This window comes from Rhea pennata, chromosome 24 (genome assembly GCF_028389875.1).
Source record: "Rhea pennata isolate bPtePen1 chromosome 24, bPtePen1.pri, whole genome shotgun sequence".
Classification (NCBI taxonomy): domain Eukaryota; kingdom Metazoa; phylum Chordata; class Aves; order Rheiformes; family Rheidae; genus Rhea; species Rhea pennata.
The window spans coordinates 5,738,386-5,757,876 of record NC_084686.1 but is presented as its reverse complement, the minus strand read 5'-3'; the positions used below and the strand labels follow the sequence as shown (position 1 = coordinate 5,757,876).

Sequence of the window (19,491 nt, the reverse complement as noted above, 5' to 3'; positions counted from 1 at the left end):
GGACCCTCGAGAGCCTGCGCAGACCGCAGGGCCGCGCGGAGATTCGACAGCCGCACACAGCCACCGGGACGGGGACGGCGGCAACCCGCTGCGTCTGCCCAACACCTGCGCCACTCACGGGAGAGGGCAGAGACCTCCCCTCCCTTCCTCGATCCGTGGCTGTCATCAAGCCCTGCTATTTCTCAATGCACAGGATAAAGAAATATATATATATTTGCATTGGGTTGTTTTCCGAGACGCGTTGAGGCCTAGAAATTTTTCAGATTTGCTCACTGCAAAATCAATACCCATCAGCTGTTTGAAATTAAAGGAAAGATTAGGCCCTGGTTTTATACACGCTTTATTGTATTCTGAGAGCTTTCTACTCAGCCAGATAAATCTTCTTTAAGAGGATTAGGAAACTTTCATTATCTTTATCTAACCTGAACTAACACTAACTCTGAAAAATTAATCTATAGACTGGACAAAAGCTGATAGCTGTTGCAAAGGAGCAGGGATCCAGAGGCATGTCCGACCGGAGGCGGCTGCGCAGGCACCCGACTCCACGCAACCAGTCTCTGCTGGGACAGGCAAGGCAAACGGAGGAGGACGCTGGGCCTCGTGCCACCGCCAGGCCTCCTTTTCCCCACAGGAAGGGCACAGCGAACGGGGAGATGGTGCAAATCCAAACCCTCCCCACGCGGTTCCTTGGAGAGCCGGCGCGAGCCCCCAGCTCCCTCCCCGCGCAAAGCAGCGGACGGGGCTCCGATCCCCACGTCGGCATCACCGCGAGGGTCGCTCGAGCCCTGGAGGGCCCGGGCGCCCGCCGGCCGCAAACCGCTCTGCCGCCGAGGCGAGGCGAGGCGCCGGCGCGCGCGGAGGCTCACCTTGCACGATGAGATGGACGCGCGACGTCTTGGGGTGATTGTCTGTCTGCACGGAGCAGGTGTAGGGGCCTTCGTCGTACACGTCCACGTTATGGATCTTGATGCTGTACTGGGTTTTGGTGTTGGAGAGGATGACCACGCGGTTGTCTATAGACCACTTGTCATTGCCAGCATAGAGGATGGTGCTGCGGTTCAACCACGCGACCCGTGTCACCCTGTCGTCCACGGTACACCTGCAAGACAAGGCAGAGGGCGGTCGCAGACGTGCTGGCAGCCGTGGCACGCTCCGAAGGCGCTGAGCAAGAGGCCCCCCCCCGGGGCAGAGGGGCCTCCTGAGCGGCATCCCTCACCCCCCGTCGCTCGCAGCCGGCACCGCAGCCTTGCCGACGCGCACCCGCCCCCCTCACCCCCCCAGCACGGGCATTTCCAGAGCAATGACGGGTTCCCCCGAAAACAGAGCTGCCTGGTTTTATTTTGGAGCTGCCGGGGAGAGACGGGGCAAAGGCAAGTCGTGTCGGGTCAGATTTCTGGGAGCCAGGGCGACTTTGCAAAGCCCCGCGCTGGCCCACCTCTGCGCCCTGCCCTTGCTGCCTGCAGAGCGCTTCCGAGGAAGCTGTAAAATTCACCACTAGTTTGGCTCACCAGCCCAGCCCTCGAGCCCTCCCCAGCATGATATACGTGCCCGGTGCCGGGGGACGACGGCCTCGGCGCAAACATGGGAAGCACGGGGGAGAGAGGAGGAGGAGGAGCATGAGCGAGCGAGCGCGAAGGAACAGAAGAGAACATTTGGATAAGCAGCTGTAAATCCTACGAGTGCCTTGAAAACACAACACAGTCATTTCAATTATTTATTTCCTGCCTGGCTCTCGCCCTCCCCGTTCCCGCCACGAGACACCGCAAGGCTCAAGAGCTCCGATTCGGAGCGCTGACTTACACTTGGCAAAGAACAGAGTGGGGAAAAAAGAAATGCAAACGTTCCTGGAGAACATGGGTTTCTCATTCCATTTGATCCAGATTTTCTGCATCTATTTACTTCTGGGCTTCTTTGGCTCGGCACCACCCCCCACAAAAGCATCACGCGTTTGGCTAAATTAAGCCTGGCCGAGAGGGAAACTGAGTCTTGGAAGGGGAGCAGTGAGGCCGCATGCTGGCCAGGGGCCCCGTGCGGAGGCTCCCGCGGTGTTATGTGCACCGAGCATCGCTCCACTGAAATCGTGACTGGGGTGGGCAGGAGGGGCAATATGGGCGCGTTTCAGGGTCCCCCAGGGCACTCGATGTGGAGGAACAAGCAACATATTCGCCCACAAGCAAGTAATTTTCCCCGTGCTGTAGCTGTAACGTCTCCGCCAGCCACAGCGCGAGCGGCCTCCTGCAAAGACGGATGGTCCTCCGGGCCTGCCACGTTCCTGCCGGCACGCCGGGTGGCTGCCTGGATTTTAAGCAGGCTGCGGCGCTCTCTTCCCCCGCAGCGCCCGCGCCAAGCCCGTGCAGGGTGGGAGGGAGCCCGGCGGTCAAGCAAGGACGGCGGGAGCCGGGCGTGCTCTCCGGGCGCCGTAACGGAGGAGCCCCGCGCCGCCCCCGCGGAAGAAACGTGCCGCGCCGCTTTTCCTCGAGTCGGCAAAGCGAGCCCTGCCTTTATTCAAATTAACCGGGGGAGAACTAAGCGCAGCCTAGTTAAGTTCAGCCCTCGGGGATTCCAGTCTAGTGGACTATTACTGCTGTCTCACTTCATTATAATGAATAATAAAGAGATACTTACACACGTTTTCCGTAAATTATTCATTGCGTGCACTGGAAAATCAGGGCAGTAATATGTAAAACAGACAACTTGCATGTCGGCACTCATATAAATATCCAGACGAAAGCCCTCGGAGGTATTAGCTGGTCCCCTCATTAGGGCGAAGTACAAGGCCCCGGGCTCGAAACGGCCGCCAAGCCTCGCTCGCGCTCTCTTCGGGCAAATTCAAGCACCACTGCCCAAATGCAGCTCGCGCTTACCGGCGACGGTGGGGTTTCAACTTGTCCAGAGAGAGCGCGAGTGAGGCTTCGCTGTCAGGCACCCGGCACCAGTGTATGACCGGTACGTACGACCGTATGGACGGCAGCACCCTGAAAAACCCCAGAGCCCGCGAGAAACTGCCGCGCTTCAGCAAAGGCAGAGCGCTGCCCAGGTCCATTCGCTCCGTTCCAGAGGACACCAAGGGGCGTTTGCAGCCTGCAACGCACCGGGGGAGACGGAGACGGCCCGGAGGGCACGCGCGGGAGCCCCCGCACAGACCACAGACCGCACAGCTTTGCTGCCACAGAGGCTATCGGGGATTCTCTCCAAGCACAGCACGAGCAAGCACCCAAGGAAAGCGAGCAGGATTGCATCCAACAGCACGGATGCACCCATCTCTAAAAGGTCTGGAGTGCAAGAGCACTCGAGGGATGTGGTGGCACATACAAAGGGAACAGCAGAGAAAGTGCACGCTTTGCATGCTGCAGAACATTCCTCTGAAACATCGCTGCCGTGGATGCACAAGAAGGCATCGGGCTTGGAAACTCCTTGCTCTAATAAACTCCCGCTGAGAGCAAAGAGACAAAGGCTCCCGCTCCCCATCCCTAGTGCTCGCTCTTCAGTTCCCGCTAGCGTTCAACACCTTTTTCGGCATCCAGTCCCTTCTGCTCTGCTGGCTGAGCACCACTTAGTGCAGCTGGGGCCTGGCTCTCTGCTCCCTCTCACCTGGGGCTCGGGGCGGCCTTTGCAGCTGTAAAACACGAGTCTCCACGGAGGTCGAGAGAGACCTAATCCGAACGGCCAAGGCTCGGGCTCATCTTATGCCGGCGTGCCTGACCCCGCGCAGAGCAGCCAAGGAGCCACTGCCCAGGCTCTGAGGGTGGCCAACTCACTCCTGGAGACCAGCGGCTCAAGAAAGGATCCATGGAGACCTGCCCCGGGCTGGGCCATGGGTAGAATTTGAGAAGAACAAAACCCTACAGTAACTGGCTTGCCAAACAAAGACCCGAAGAGCCGCCGTTAGCAAGTCCTCCTTTACCTCTCAGCGACAGTAACGCCTCAGAGCAACCACCAGCAGAAAAGTCACGGCCTCACAGCTTCTCTAGAGAGCTCACTATTTCCAGACACATCTTCTTGCAGATCCTCTCCTTCATATTACTACTTTTCCCTTGTGCTGGAAATCAAGGTTTCAAAGGCAAACGCCGATAAATACCCCAACACAACTAGTGCCCCACGAAGGTCTTTAGCGTGCTCGGAGAGCAGTATCCATTAGCTGCTAAGCCTCTGGCACTGCCTCATCTGCTGAGTAGTCTTTGCTACCTATTTCCAATTGACCGGGATTATGATAATGTCTCCAGTAAGCAAACAGGTAAAGAGACTTCTTCAAAGTGTTGAGATAAAGCAGACAAGCTCTGACAAAGCTGGATAATAAAACGGGCCAGGAGGTTTTCCCTTGAAGGGATCTAATTAAGAACAAAGACAAACCCACATTAACATTCTCCTGAAGGCGCCGTATCCATCTCCAAAAGAGCCGCTCTGCTACAAATCCGGAAGGAACTAAAGAAAATGAAGAGTGTGTCAGACAGGAGGGAAATAACCCCTTCCTGTCTTCTCATTTCATCTGCATAAAACCAATAAGTGAGGTGAGGCACTATCTCAGGAGGGAAGCCCAAGCTGAACTCCAAGCCCAGGCTCCCACATTTGCAGAGAGAGGCTATGCAAAGCCCCGAGTCTCTGAAATTCGCTTTGAAGCTAACCCAGTTCGCCCTAGCCAGCAGCCTGCCCACCACAGCCCCCAAATCTCATCGCTCAACTCCACTGCAGCCCCACTGCCCAAGGACAGCTCTGCAGAGAACCATCCTCAGGGCAAAAGCTGAGCTGGACTCACGCTCGCTGTAACCCTCAGAAAACTAGGGTTACAGGGTTGCAATGCCCAGGCTGAGTTTGGGGGCTTTAATGTTTATAAATCAGAGATTACATCTTTCTGGGTTTCCATTCACGGGGGTAACACATTCAGAAGCCCTCGCTTCTCTGTGTCTAGGAGAAAAAGGCTGGGAAGGGGCTTCCCATCGGTCAGAAGCAGAGCCCCTTCCCAGGCGTACGAACAAGGACGAGACTAGGCAGGGAGCGCAGGCTGCGCCAGGGCACAGGACAGCCCGAGTCGGAGAAAATAGAGGGCGAAAGCACAAAGAGCACAGCTCTCGTGCAACGGGGGACAGCCATGCCCAGCACGGGTGACTTGACCAACCTGGCGGCACGATGGCCCCAGTTCAGAGGAGGGCACAATCATGAGCTGTGACACCTGTAAAGAGCTTTTCTCCTGGTCGTTACATCTCCCCTTCTCTCAAATCTCTGGCTCGCATCACACGGCTGCCTACAGCAAATGCGCCGGGAGGGAGGACACACCTCGCCCTTGCTCCGCTGCGCTCCTCGCTGAAGTGCAACGCCTCTCCTCTTCCGTGCGCCCGCCCTGTTAGATCAGCGCTTCCTTCGAGCAGAGATGTTCGCCCTGTGCAGCGCACACACTCCTACCAGCCCGGCCAGCTGCCCCCACCTCTCCCACCACAGCCGCTCACCATCAGCACCGCTTCCCCGGGAGCAAAGGCCCCCAGGAGCGAACCAGAGGCCGCACCTGGCCCGAGCTCCAGCCCTCGCCGCGCTCACGCTGATAAACGCAGGCTCTGAGAGCCGAGATCTCGGGAGACCCATATTTATCCCTCGGCTCTGCGGAGGAACGAGAGCTCCCTTACAGATCACGGCGCTCTGCAGGCGACGAGGGCAGTGAACCCGAAAGCAGCAGCGTGGGAAGATGCATGAGGGAGGGACCTGGGGGCCGCGGCACTCTGCTGCTTCTGCTCTAATTGTACCCATCCTTCATCCTTACATGCTAATTTTGAAGTTTTCCAAGGAATTATTTCACTTAGTGTCAACAATACGGATAACTCCTCCGACACTCATTGTGTTCGAGGGGCAGGCAGTGACCGTCTCCTTCCTCCCAGGCCTATTAAGAGAGGCTCCCGCGTCGATCCCAGCGGCAGGCTCATGCCCAGCCTCATTACTGACCCTGACAACACCGTTCCTATGCCCGGGATGTGAAATAACACCAGCCCCCTTCATTTCCAGTGCTTCCCACTCTGGATTTCGAAATGTCCCCATGAAAGCGCTGTTTTTTCTCTGCTGCGGAGGCTCCAAGAGACAAACAACCCATAAAGAGCTGGAGAAATAAAGCAAGCCTTCCACACCGGTCTCCGCAGGCACCGGTTATCTCAAGAGATGGGACACCTAGGACCACCACAACGCTGACGCACGCCGCAGACAGCTTGGGCAATCGCTTCCCGCAGACCCCATCAACGGTGGTGGGCTCTGCAGAGAACCGAGGCTGCGGGTCCTCAGCCAAGCCGCCAGCTTCTGGGAAGAACCCCCCCCTCCGGACCAACCGGAAACGTCCCCACTTGCTTATGCAAACAAACAGATCTATATCTTTAAACACTTCTGCAGCCTTGCAACCCCAAACCATTTTTCACTCCTCGAGGCAAACTCTCTTTTCAAAATGACAAATGGAAATGCCAAAACTGAGCCGCAAACTCCTCGGCTGACCCAGTTTTCAGCGACAAAAATACCTGACCCAGATCGGCAGCGAGGGCGAGCTCTGCCTCAGAGCCATGCCGGGCAAGAGGGCCCGCTGGCCGGTCCCGAGAGGCGGCCCGGGCGGCTCGCTCGGCCCCGCCGTCATGGGGCCACCGCGCTGCGCTCGGCTCGCCGCGCCGGCTCGCGCGCACCGGCACCCGCCAGCCGCTCGTCTGGCTGCCGAGGCCGCTCGACGGTGACTGCTCGGCGCTCCGGCCGGGGAAGTTTCCAGCTGAAAGCACCTCTGAAAGGGGCTGCACAAACTTCTTTGAGACGCAAATGCTAATTACATTTTCAGGGGTCTCGTAATTGGATTTTTCCCTCTCTTTGCGGAGCCACTCCAGCTACAGAGCTAACAGACTCCAAACGCCTTTTATTCCGGGCGGCTGGAGCAAAGGAAGAGGAGATTTATTTGTAATCATTGGAAATAAACACAGCTCCTCAGAAGTAAACACAAAAGAACAGAACCTGGCTGGGGTCCCGCCTCGTTAAATATGCAAATGAGAATCAGGCCACCAAAACACGAGGCTCCTCTAATCCTCTCTCTCAGCAATGTAAACCATCAAATTAGCCGGCGGCACAACGGCATCTGCGGCCCGCGGCGGCGGGGCTCGTACAACAGATCCCGGAGGGCAGGACGGCGTCTGCGGCGTTTCCATCGCTGCCAGCCGCGACAGCCGCCCGCGGCGCCGAGGGCGGCGGGTGCCTGGTGTGGATTCCCGGTCCCTGCGCCGGGCACCCTCGCTCCCGTCTCGCCGTGGCTCCGGCTGCCGCGGGGCGCCGAGCCACCCGCCTTTCCCCTGCTCCCGCTCCTCCGCTCCTTTCCTCTTTGCGTGGTGGCCGGGGCAGGGATTTTCAGCATCCTCGTGCTGAAACCGAACACACAGGAATCACCCAGAGCAGCAGCAGCGCTGGAAGGAAACGTCACCCTGGGAGCCCGTAGCGCGACGCCGCACACGTTGGCCCCGCGGTCTGCTCTAGTGCAGCAGTCCCGACTTTGCTGCTGGCTGCTTTCTCCTGTACCAACCTCCTGCTGCAGTGGCAACACGATTCTGCCTTGGGACGGCATCTTCAGGGCACGGCTCCGTCTTGCACGAGAGCACAGCACCAGCAATTTGAACAGTCCACGCCACTGCAAAGATGCCCCAGCCGTCCCCATGGCAAGCCTCGCTTTCTGCTTGTTCTGCTTCTCCCCGCTAGCTGCCACCCTCCTGACTTTGCCCCGCACGTGATCAGAGCCAAATGACTCTCAGAGCCACGCGCCACCGGCTCGCGCCGCCTGCAACTTTAATTAAGCGCCCGGCCACCGCGACTTTGCCGCTTGGACTGCACAAAATCAGTGCCGCGCGAGCAACCTACAGACCACCACCAGAGCCCGTCCCCGACACCAGAGTCCTCCTCTCATCCTTTCCTTCTCCCTGCCCCAAAAGCCCGCTGAAGGTTTCGGGACCCTCCCTTGCCCGCCCACTGCACGGACAGCGCACCATGAGGGTAATCGGGGGGGTTTCTCTCCGCCCGTTCTCCTCCTGTGGCCTCCTGCCTTCCGCCACTGAGCGCCAGAACAGAAGCTGCTCCCTGTGAAAAATCAAAGCCTCGATTGATACATTAGAGGTTGCTAAATATAAAATATCCATCTGCCACGACAATAAGCCCGTGAGGGCAGGGGCTGCCTTGTTAGCTCCATTCTAGATCATCTAATGGTGTTTCAGTCCATGACTGCAGCTCCCAGACATCCTAGTAATAATAAGATGACGAGGCAGGCGAGAGCCGTCTTGGCGAAACAGCCAGAGCTGAACTCTAGCCGTGCAGCCCCCGGGGCTAGACCGCCACCAGACAACACAGGCACGTTCGGGCCCAGCGCCCCTAGGATTTCGTGCGGCCTCTGCACCGAAATTGAGACGCTGTGAAGTTTGAGCTCGGCGCCGGACTGTCGCGTGGTCCGAGCTGCCGTCGATTTGGGGGGGGGGGGTTGCCCCCACCTCCTTGCTCATAGGTTGCTGGGCTCGCTCGAGCGGCCACCTCCTGCGCGGGCTCTGCTCTGAGTCAACCTCCTCTCCAGTGTCGCCACGCTCAACCTGTTCCACCAGGACGATTTAAACTGGCACTTGAGCACACAACGAAATAAAGATATTTTGCCGTGGCTGGAGAGCCAACTCGTATCGCTACTCACACCTGACAGGGTGGGTTTAAACCCATTTCCAGTCACCTTCCCCACCAGGCCCGAAGGGCTGCAAGGAGGTTAATGTAAAGAATTGGGCCCTGCCCTGCTCTTTTGGCTTCCGACCCACCAAACCCTCTGCTATGAACACCGAGAAAATCAGCTTCTCCCACACCCGAGGCTATCAGGAGTTCACTCTGCTCATATCATTTTGTGCGCGCAGATCCATGCTTGGCCAAATTCTTTACTCCTACATTCCCCCTACCTCCAAGAAACAAAAGACCTTTCTGGATGCCGGGACACCTAGACAAGATTTCTGACTCCAGCGTTCATTTCTGGCCTTATGCTATCCATTGAGCTGCTCTACGCCTCAACTGACTTCCTCTTTAAGCAGACAGGGCAATAATAACCACCGCTCTGCTCATTTATGCACAGCTACCTACTTCTCACAATATTTCTCTTCACTGATGTCTATAGGATACATTTCTCCGCAAATCTGGACACCGCTACAGCAGTGAGAAACCACCCACCGCGGCAGAAGCTGGGCTCCTGTCGCAAGGCGACGCGCGCATCGTTAATTAGCAAACATGCCCCCTGCTACCTTTCCAGGGCCGCAGGAGAACAAGATGCTCTCCGTGCATCCAGCATGTGCAAGGCCCCACAGCTCTGCGCCCTTCCGTTTAAATGGCAAACCGTGCCTTGCAAACTCGCCTTTTGGGTGACCCAGCCAGAGGGGTGAAGGCCCGTGAGGCATAGCCGCCAGAAGGTCCAAGTCTGCGGAGGCCTGGCACCTCCTTGCCACCAAAACCCTCCCTCCAAATCATCTTTCCTGCACCCTCAGCTTGTTGCTTTGATGCACGAGCCTCTCACGTGCTCCCAGAAGTCCAGGGCACCACCGCTTGCTGCCTGTGCCTCTGGCTGCCGTTTGCTCCCTCTGCTCCAGCTCCTCCTCGCTCAAGTCGCAGGCATTACAGTCTGCTCCGAACCACACTGCTGCTCAGAAAGTAACAGCGGGCCTTTTGGCCCCCGGGACCGTACCATGTGTGCAAGCAGGCTCTGACTGCAGCCTTGCAGCGTGGGCAGCACCTTCTCACCAGTCCAGTAATTTTCTGCAGCCAAACCGGCTAATAACGGGTGGAGAAGGGAGCCCCGGTGGCCCCAGACCGCCCTCCGTGCCCGGCTGCAGACTCTGGGCACACGCACTGCCAAAGCGCTTCCCTTGCCCTCGTGCCGCGGGCCAGCTCCGTCTGCGCCCAAACACGCTGCCCCTTCACAGCGGGGAAGATCAGAAGCCATCAGCCTAAGCCCCCAATGGCAGACGGCTGTTATTAGCTTAATAGACATTTTCATAAGAAAATATGAGGCAGCAGCAAAAGGGATAAAGCAGGAGGCCTTTTGATAGAGCAAATCAATGGGGATGTTTATAGAGCAGATGGCACTTAAATGCTAACATCAGAATAAGTCAATGCTTGCATCCACACCTGATCTCCTGAATGGAAATGGAAATGAAGGCACCGAGCAGGGGCAGCTATTCCAGGAAAACTGCTTCTGGAGAAATTCCCAGCTGCGCTTGCCTACACGGGAGCTGCTGACTTTGGAAGAAATCCAGTGAGGCATCTCTTGAGGCTCTAAAAGGTAGCTATGGATTGGCAGCCTCTCTTCAAGGTCGTGCGGCGTGTCCCCAACAACGCCGGGAGCCAAGTCCCGGCTTGCTCTCGGCCACCGGGCCCTCCTGAGGCTTGTGCTCTCTGCGGGAGGCCGAAGCAAGCAGGTCATCTTCACAGTTCCTCCCCAGAGAGACTACCGAAAGCCACGGGCACTCAGCGGCACGCCGTCACTAACCGTCCTGGGAAGCAGCAGCTGGAGCTTCCCACCGGGGCTACTTTGCAAGAGGAAGCGTGCAGGCAAGAGTAGGCAGCTCACAAGCACCTCGCCTCTGTGGTCTGGCCCCCAAAGAGCTACGAGGCAGCCAGGACGGGACAGACGGCCAGACACGACGGTAAAGAGATGTCTTCTTGCCACAGGCGCCGGATTCTCCTCCCACCCGCCACGAGAGCACTGCCACAGCTGGCCCGGGGTCCTGCTCCGCAGCGCGGCGCGGGCAGCAAGGCAGCGGCAGAGCGCCCGCGAGCGACCCGCTCGCAGCACCGACACGTTCAAGCGGGCTGATTAAGGGACACGCTCCGGCAAAAGACCCTCCTCGTCGCAGCCCCGGCGCTTGCAGAGCCGCGCGCTAGCCGCGCGCTCGCCTCAATCAGCTGCCTGTGTAAGAATTCAATCAGCGCTAATCTAACACAATGCGGCACCTGCTCCCTGGCTGATTTCGAGTGTTCTTCAATCAAAAGGAGGAGAAGAAAAGCCGAGTTTATTGCTAGCAGTGTTAGCAGACCTGAACATTTAAGAACCTGGAGCCCTCTGCGTGGGTTTTTTCTTTTCTTTTTTCTTTTTTTTTCTTTCTTTTTTTTTTTTTTTTGCTTTTGCCATCGCTTTTTTTCCTTTCTATTTTTCTTCTTCCACCTTCGCAGGCAGGCAGAGACAGAAATAACTGCTTCGCAGTCTCAGTTAGCCACATAGTTAAGTACCGGTAATTAGCATGCGGTAATATCAGGCGCCGACCGCCACGATCCAGCCGTCCTGATGGGACGGGCAGCCGGCTCCCTCTCTACAGGGAAACTGGGCCGCTTTCAACGGGCCAAAAGCAGGCGCACCGCTGCCGACTTCAGTGGTTTACTGCGGTTGCAGAAGAAGAAAGGATGTCTGCAAACTGATTAAAACATGGGCCAGGAGACGCCCAGAGCGCATCTGAGATAAAAGGATCGTCTGCACTGTCTGAGCAAAGCGATCTCACAGCTGTCACTGACTCGTAAGGAGGGAAAATTTGAGCGGTACGGCAAGACCGCCGCCTCCCAGCAGCACTCCTCTCGACGCGGCGTGCCAGGCGCCCGCGGGCGGCCCCCGGGAAAGGCTCCGCGCAGACGTCAGGGCAAAGCAAAAGCACAGACCTTCGTACGCTCCGGCAACCCAACCTGAAGACGCAGTTGCCTTCGGATGGCTATGTCCACTCAAGTCAGGTTCGAAGTAGCCCTGGGATCCATAAGCACAGTCAATGGCAACGCAGTGACCTACCCTAGAAAACTGGGCTAAACGACGTGGAAAAGGGAGGGAGAAACCAAGTCTACGGATAACGCTTAACTTCTAAGGAAGATGCGCAGCAGGCAGATTAGCAGGAGCTGACGCACCTGGGCAGTGACACGTGCTGGCAAGTCCGCAGAGGGGTAGACGGGCGATACTTGTGAACCAGTGCTCCAAGTGAAGCCAAAGCCCGTGGGACACTTTGGATGGAAACCAGCTCAGGCCTCCTTCGCAGCCTGGGTCCTCCCGCTCCCATGAGCTCTTCTTGGCCGGCTTGGTGTCCAAACGTTGCAAACCGAAACATCAGCTCTCCAGAGATTTCTATCATCTGGACTTGGCAGCTCAGTGGTTCTCCTGCGATCTGTGCCACGCGATGGTCGGGCCAGCTCCACCACCCTCTGCAGAGGCCAGGCCAGTTCCCCCGGGGAACACGCAGCGGAGGCCACCAGGCAAAACTTACTTTGGACCCACCTGTCACTACCGCAACACCTGCATTTGTCGCGAGACAGCCGCTCCTAGCTTGGTGACTCCTCAGGGTAATGGAGAGGTTTCAGTCTTTGGAGGATAAGTCTCCGGTTCTTGGCTGCTTGCCCGGAAGGATTATTTTACATCAGGTTGAGTTCTGTAGTAATTATCTCCAAAACAGCTGGACTGCTGGATAAACTCGCTGTATCTTAATACACAATACAAGAGCAAATACAGAGAATTAAACTGCACTTTCAGACTGGCCTGATGGATAGGCAGAAAAAAATGCTGGCCAGTGTTTCGGAGGCTGCAGTCCAGGGCTCCGCGAAGGTTAGGTGTGGCGAGGCATTCCTCAGCTGAAATCGATTCAAAACTTTCCAAGCGAGGAAGGAGAAAAGAAAAAAAAAGATGCCAGATGAAGATTTTTTCACCCCAAAGTGCTCACTGGGAAAAGCGCTGTTTTCCTGACCCTCTTGGCCAGAAAGCGAGGTTTGGTTTGAAGCTTGCCTGGCTGATGGGCTTGCCATTCTGCACAGCCTGGAGGCTTCGATAAGAGCCCACGCTTTCCAGGCACTTAGCTAAAACCAGCCTGAGCTGTGACCTTCGGAGCGGCACCTGAAGATGGTCGTGCCGACTGATTCCCGCTGTTTCCAGAGCGATGCGGATCGCCAGTCCCTATACATCATTTCACCTCGTCCTAGCAGGACAGAGGGACCCACAGACAGACAAACCTCTTCACAAGCCACAGGCCCAAACAAAAGCACCCTGAACCCAATGAACGGACAAAATACAAAAACAAAAATCAAACGACACCTCTGCTTCATTTAGGACGGCGCACCGACAAGAATTAGCGTGTGAGATTCCTGCAGGCAGAACTGATAAAGAGAGGGAAATGCTACCGATAGAGGACGAAACCATATTTCATGGAAAATGCTAGGAAGAGCTCCTGCCAAATGAGAAGTCTGTAAATTACCTGGGTAAGCAATCAGCCCAAGAATATAATTGCCAATTTGCAAAGATTTTACCAACAATTAAGCAAAATAAAATAACCCACCAGAGGCAATTTTACGCTTGGCATTCCAGCACCTCCTTTGTCTTGTCTACTTGCCACCTACTATCTCCTTTCTGGTGCTGAAATTCGGGTCAGCTCCATTACTTGGCAGGCAGTAAGCAGATGTCTCAGTGCTCGCTCTCTCTTGCTACTTATATACATAAATGGGAAATGTTACTAATGTCTCTGCTCTCTGGAACGTGACGTTTCTTGCCTCCCAAGTTTGCCATCCTGCAAGACCACAGAGAGGACGATAAATGACACGTGCTTCAAATAAGTGTGTCCAAGGAATACAATGCTAACATGGACAGAGGACTCGAATAAAACAGATACGGCAGTGAAGTGTTCTTCCGTGAAGAGTTTGATATTTCCACTGCAGTGAAAGGAGCAGGCGACAAGCTGAATCGGAGGGTTTGTTCTTTGCATCTTTTATCACCACGGAGCCCGTGCATCTTCGAGAGACCTCATACGTGTCGCGAGAGCCTGGCGTGGCCAAACTGCTCAGAAGGGGAGACCGCGCTGACCAGACCACACACAAAAGCCCGGACGCTTCGTCCAAGCCCTATGAAGGGCAGGAGGTCCCACGGAGCCTCGTGCTTCCCACTGCCCCATGAGACCCGTAAGACAGGTTCCTGCAGACGAACCTATTGCAATAGCTCTGTCTCGAGCCCAGCTCCCAAAATGAGCCTGGCCGCTGGCGCTGGTTTGAGAAGCAGTTGGAGAATGCCTACATCTACTTGGGAGACACTCCAGAGTCATCTAGCCTGCTGTGATCCGCTTGGCCACTCAGCCCGCCCTCCTGGTCGGAGACCGCTCCGTCTCCAGCGGACGCCCCGTGCCTGCTCGCGCCGGTCTGACTGCGATGAGTCGACTCCGGGCGTCGATCCCGGTGACCCCGCAGTGCGTCCGCGCAGCCCAACGAGTTCATGCAATTAGGGGGTTTATTTGTTTGAGTTGTACATGAATATACCAAATTACATTATCAGATCATAGTCCTGCTTCTGATTTATTCCTTCTTTGTTCTTCAAGTCTTCGTACATCTAAGCAATTAACCTCTCAAAGAGCTGGAGAACACATAATTATCCTCATTTGTCTAAACGTCACCAAGATGGCTGCCTTTCAATTAACCTTCTGGGAATGGAGGAAAGTTGGAGTGATACAGTGATCATTTCCAACTTCAGTGTAGGCTTTTTTTAAAAAAAGTAATTTAATTGAAATATTCAGACGATAAAATATAGCCAGATAACTGTTACTGCAGGTAACGGGATCAAGAGGGGGCTTGCAATAGAAAACGAAGTCAAATGAGGTACCGTAACATTATATCAATATGTGCCACTTCCATCCAAGACTATCAGAGCACTTTATGCTTATTAGTGAACGGCGCCTTTGGCACTCCCCTGCCATGGTGTTCGTGAAGAGTTACAAAATCTTTACAAGCAGGGAAACTGAGGCAGGCGACCTGGCTGAGCTGCTCCGGCAGGGAGTCTGTCGGACAGAACCGCGGGGTCGCGCGACTCGTTACGCTCTCCGGGTCCCGACACCTTCCCGGTCCCATCTCCGCAGCGGTCCAAAAGCGCAGAGGTCTGCAGCAGCGAGCCGCCCCGGGAGCTGCTCTGCCCCCGCTGCCCGAAACGGCTGCTCTGCGGGCCAAACTCCCGCTGATTTCCAAGGGCATCCGAGCAGGGGCCAGCAGCCGCGGGCTGCGGCCTCCCAAGCCCGGCCCCGTACATAAAGCTGCAGAGCCGCGAGCGCCTTCCAGGGCCGCCGCCGGCCGGGACCCAGGCGTCCCACCAGCGAGGAAGGTCGCTCCCTAACCAAGTTATCCTCGGAGACGCTGTCACGGCAAAGCTGCTTTTGCCGCTGTTTATTTTAATAATCGCAGCGTTTTGCTGAGAGAGCGTCTGACATGCTGCGCGAGGTATTAATTCCCACCCATCGCCTTCCTGATAAATATGCATCGCTTCCACCAGAAAGTGCCAGGTCAAACTTCGCACCCGCATTCAGAGAGACGCCAATGTTGTCTGTCGCGTGCGAATAATATTTATACACACGCGCGCAAACAGGCACGCACGCGGAAGGAAAATGAAGAGCCGCGCTCCGAAGCTGGCCTCCTCGCCGACAAGCGTGCCTTTCGAGCCGCCGCCGCCCTCCCAGCGCGAGCTCCGGCTCCCGGCAGAGCAACCTCGGCCCCGGCGCCTTGCAGCACCATCGGCTCGCCGCGGCTCCGCAGCGCGCCGGAGCGGTCACGGGCTCGCTCACGGACGCGCGAGAGAAACAGTTCCCTGTAAACAGCATCCGAAACATTTTATGAGCGTATTACGACATGGTGCAGGAGACCCCCGCGGTGTTTAATTATAGGAATTCCCTTCCGGAGATATCCCCGTTCGCTGCGACGGAAGATGCGGGAAACTCCCCAGCGGTCTCGCCAGCACGCCGCCGAAGGCGCAGCGCGTTGCCAAGCCCAGATTTCCGATCTGCTCCGGGTGCTGCGAGACCCAGCAGTCCTGTCCCCCACCGCTGCAGTTACAGGCAGGAGAAACACCCGCGGGTGCCAGGCACGCCTCATCCCGTGCAAAGGGAAACGAAGTGCCCCCGGGCGCAGAGCCCGTCCTTCCCTCATCCTTCCTCCAGCGTTTTGGCCGGAGGCTCCTAGGGCAGCCAGCCCGCCGATCCGCGCAGGCGAGCGGGCAGGCAGCGACGCAGGAAAGCAAACGGGTCCGGGCAAGGGACTCCATAAAACCGCGGTGCTCCTCGCGCATTTATCTGGAGAGATGGAGCGAGGATAATGCAATAGCCACCGAGTTTATTCTCAGCGCAGGCTGACGGCGACATAATTAAAATGCAAGCTGGAGTCAAGGTACCTATCGATAAATCTTTGCTTTTGGCTCTTAGGCTTGACAGGAAGCCTATACCTGGCGAGGGGAGTTTGGACAGAGGGGGAGGCAGGAATAAAGGCGCGGGTTTATGGACGGCCATTTTAATGTTTCGTTTGAGTAATGGGCCTTGCAAATTAGCACCCCGGCGGCCTGAAATACATATTTTTCCAAGGACATGCAGGCTCTCGATCCGACAGGTGATGTGGGCAAACAGTCCCCGAGGGGAGCTGCGATTTCAGCGCTTCTCGGTTGCAGTCATCTTTTATTCCAGCCAGGACGATGACAAAGATAGCGGAGAGCTCGGGGGCGGGGGACGACGACGACGACCAAAGGCTGGGGGAGGAAATGAAGCAGAAAACGACCCCGCGTGAGACCAGAGAGACGCTGATGAACGAAGGTGGCTGAGAAACGGAGCAGCCAGGCAGCCTCCAGAGGGAGAAGAGCGCACGAAGCAACCGACGGCACAAAAAGGCCTCCACGGCAGCTGCTCGGGCTCTGCTCCGCTCGGGGCCAGCGGCAAGGGAAGGAAAACCCCCCCGGGCTGCAGCGCCCGGCCTGGCGAGTCACCCTGCCCCGACCCCGTGCCTAAGCGTCCGGCCACGCACTCACAGCCCCCGGCCTCGAGGCAGCCTGCAGCCACCCAAGCAACTCGCCCGGGTGCTGCTGCGGCACCCGCCTTCCCTCGCAGGGCCCAAACTCGGCATTTCTGCCTCTCCCTGCAGCCTCTTTGAGCGTTTGGTTCTGGATGGAGACTTCCCAATCCCCCAAGGCTTCTCCGACCCTGCAACGCCCACCTGGGAAAATTGCGGGTGGGGGAAAACTGGGGGCTCTGGGGGTCCCTGAGCGGTCCCCGAGAAGTGCGAGCCATTGCACAAGGGGCAGCTGCTGCAGCACAGATGTTGTAGGCAGAAAAGGTTGCAAATTGCTGCATTAGCTCAGCGAAGACCTTGAGGAGTGCGGGGGAGAAATACCTGCTGCTGAACGCGAGGGGGAGCTCGGGCCAGGGAATCCAGGGGTGCCGGGACCAGAAAGCGGAGGCTGCCCGCCCGTCCCCTCTCCCTGTGCCTCCCTCTCTCCCTCCATCTGTCTCCTTCCCTCCAGCTCTCCCCCCGCCCTGCCACAGCCTCTGCTGCATGGTCGTAAAAGCAGAGGGGGGGAGAAGCGGCGGGAGCACCGGGAGGACGAGCTGGCGCTGCCCGCAGGCACGCACGGCGCTGCGCACGGCCTCATCCCCTGCTCTGCCTCCCAATGCCCCGACGGACGACCATGACCAGCAGGTAACGCCAGCACCGACGGCAGCTGCTGCTCTTCGCCCGAACCGCGACACCCCGCGGCACGCGGCGCTAATGCTCCCGGCTGACTTCTACCGGATCCGCAGGCTGCTCCCACCGGATCCGCAGGCTGCTCCCGCCGGCGCTGCCAGGCTTCGGGCGCCCAGGGCGCGAGGCGGAGACACGGCTCCGGGCTCACCGCGAACAGCAGCCGCTCTGCCGCGGGCTCACACTGTGCTCCGGAGGCATCCGGGCTCGCCGCCCGCCCGCCCGCGCCCGCCGCGCCGCTCGGCCTTCTGCAGCCTCACCCAGAAGAGGCTGCTTTAGCCCCGGGCGTCTCCCTCTGAGTGTCCCAGGCTTGGCAGTGCCAGCGGAGCCATTTCTAGCTCTTCCTCCAGGCTCTGGCCTAAGCTCTTTGCAATCTCAGCCAGTCAGAGGCCTTAAATTTCTTTTATAGGCATCCAAAAGCCAAGAAAGAGCGGCCAACGGCACTCGGGATGGTTAATTGGTGGCCCTGTCACCTCCCCAAGTACCTTAGCAAGGGAAGTCGTGAGTTGTTCCGGGAAACTCCGGCAGCCGTTTCTACCCATGGCACCGAGCAGCGGGGACGGTGACGGCCCTCCAAACGCACACCCACCCGCGTGCACCCATACGCAAGGGGGGGCACAAGCATGTAGAGAGCAGGAAGGAGGAGGAGTGGGCAAAAGAAGGCAGAAATCATTTTCTCCTGACAAAGCTGCAGACTCAAGGAGAAACATAAAATCCTCGATGAAGGGCTCGTCTGGTTTATTATAACATCGGCTTTAATTTATGCGCCTGCCTTTTATGATTGTTCTCTATCACCGTTCCTGGGGCTTATTTATAGAGGGCCATTAGCGCAGAGAGCAAGCCCTGACGAGCGAGCGCTTGCCGCCTCTGCCAGGGGACCAGGGATATAAACCGAGGCGAGGGGAGGCGGCGAGCCCTCACCCGGGGCTTCGGCGACTCCTCTCGCACACAGCCGAGAAGGATAATTTGATCTTGGAACGCGATACGACATCGTTGCACGTGGCTCGGGTCGGGCAGGCTGCAGCCGCCTTCGTGCGTGCTTTACTACGCTCCCTGGCCCCAAACAAACTCAGCCCTGCACCCCTGCAACTGCGGAGGGCACATGCCCCGAGAGCTGATCCACCACAAGAACAGAAAAGGTATGAAGAGGCTAGGACGTGGGGAAAAGCCCGATGCCCGTTCATGCAACACCAGGAGAGACAGCAAAATGCTTTGAGGACTGAATCCCCCTACTCCGTGTCACGTTACTGCTCTTTGCTACGGAAATTCGCTGCTTCTCTTTGTCGCCTGCTTCAGAAGGGAGAACCCTTCAGAGAAAGAGTATTTCCATAAACCTGTTTGGATAAAAACTTGGTGAGATGAACGCTCAGTGGCTGCGAAGAGCTCATGCTCCCTGAACACCATTAGAGGATGATAGCTCAGCAAAGAGCGTATGCCACGCTGCTCCCGCCGAGCCCTCCCGGCTCTCTCCGAACCCACGCAGAAAGCTCACACGCGTTCTCATAGCAAAGCAAAACCCCCCCAACCCGGCGTGCCTTTCCGTGCAAGGCACACGGGGTACTCGCAGCTTCCCGCTGGGAAGTCATTGCTCTTTGGAAACAGGCATCATCACATCGCAGCGCCACCCAGCCGACCCACGCCGTGCCGATAATTCAGGAAGGCGCCCGCCATCCCCCCGGCGAGGCTCAGAGCCGGCGGCGCGGGTGAGGACTTCGCCGGGACCCTGCCCGCCAGCACCTTGAGTTCTTCCCATGGGGAAGGTTTCCAGGGAGGGCCAAGGACGCCTTCAGCCCGGTGCCCCCCTCAGCCCGGCTCGCAGAGAGCAGCACAACACACCCCGTCACGGCACGCCACACACCTACCATCACCCTCTCCTGCCTGCCCGGATCTGGGTCAAGTCCATCCTCAAACCCCGAGAAAGAGATGGGGGTTGAAAAACCTAGAAAGCGCTTTGTGCAAAAAAAGGCAAAGTGGGTAGGTGGTATGTTGGCAGGCAGA

At 57.3% G+C, this 19,491-nt stretch overlaps 1 protein-coding gene across 2 annotated transcripts in view; it reads right to left on the bottom strand.

Moving 5' to 3' along the window:
• LOC134150505 (opioid-binding protein/cell adhesion molecule homolog) overlaps positions 1–19,491 on the bottom strand; it is a 338,482-nt gene that overhangs the window by 21,614 nt on the left and 297,377 nt on the right. For both annotated transcript variants that reach the window (XM_062594486.1, XM_062594485.1), the window contains one exon: positions 867–1,099. In XM_062594486.1, coding sequence (XP_062450470.1) covers positions 867–1,099 — 233 coding nt within the window. The remainder of the gene's footprint in view (positions 1–866; positions 1,100–19,491) is intronic.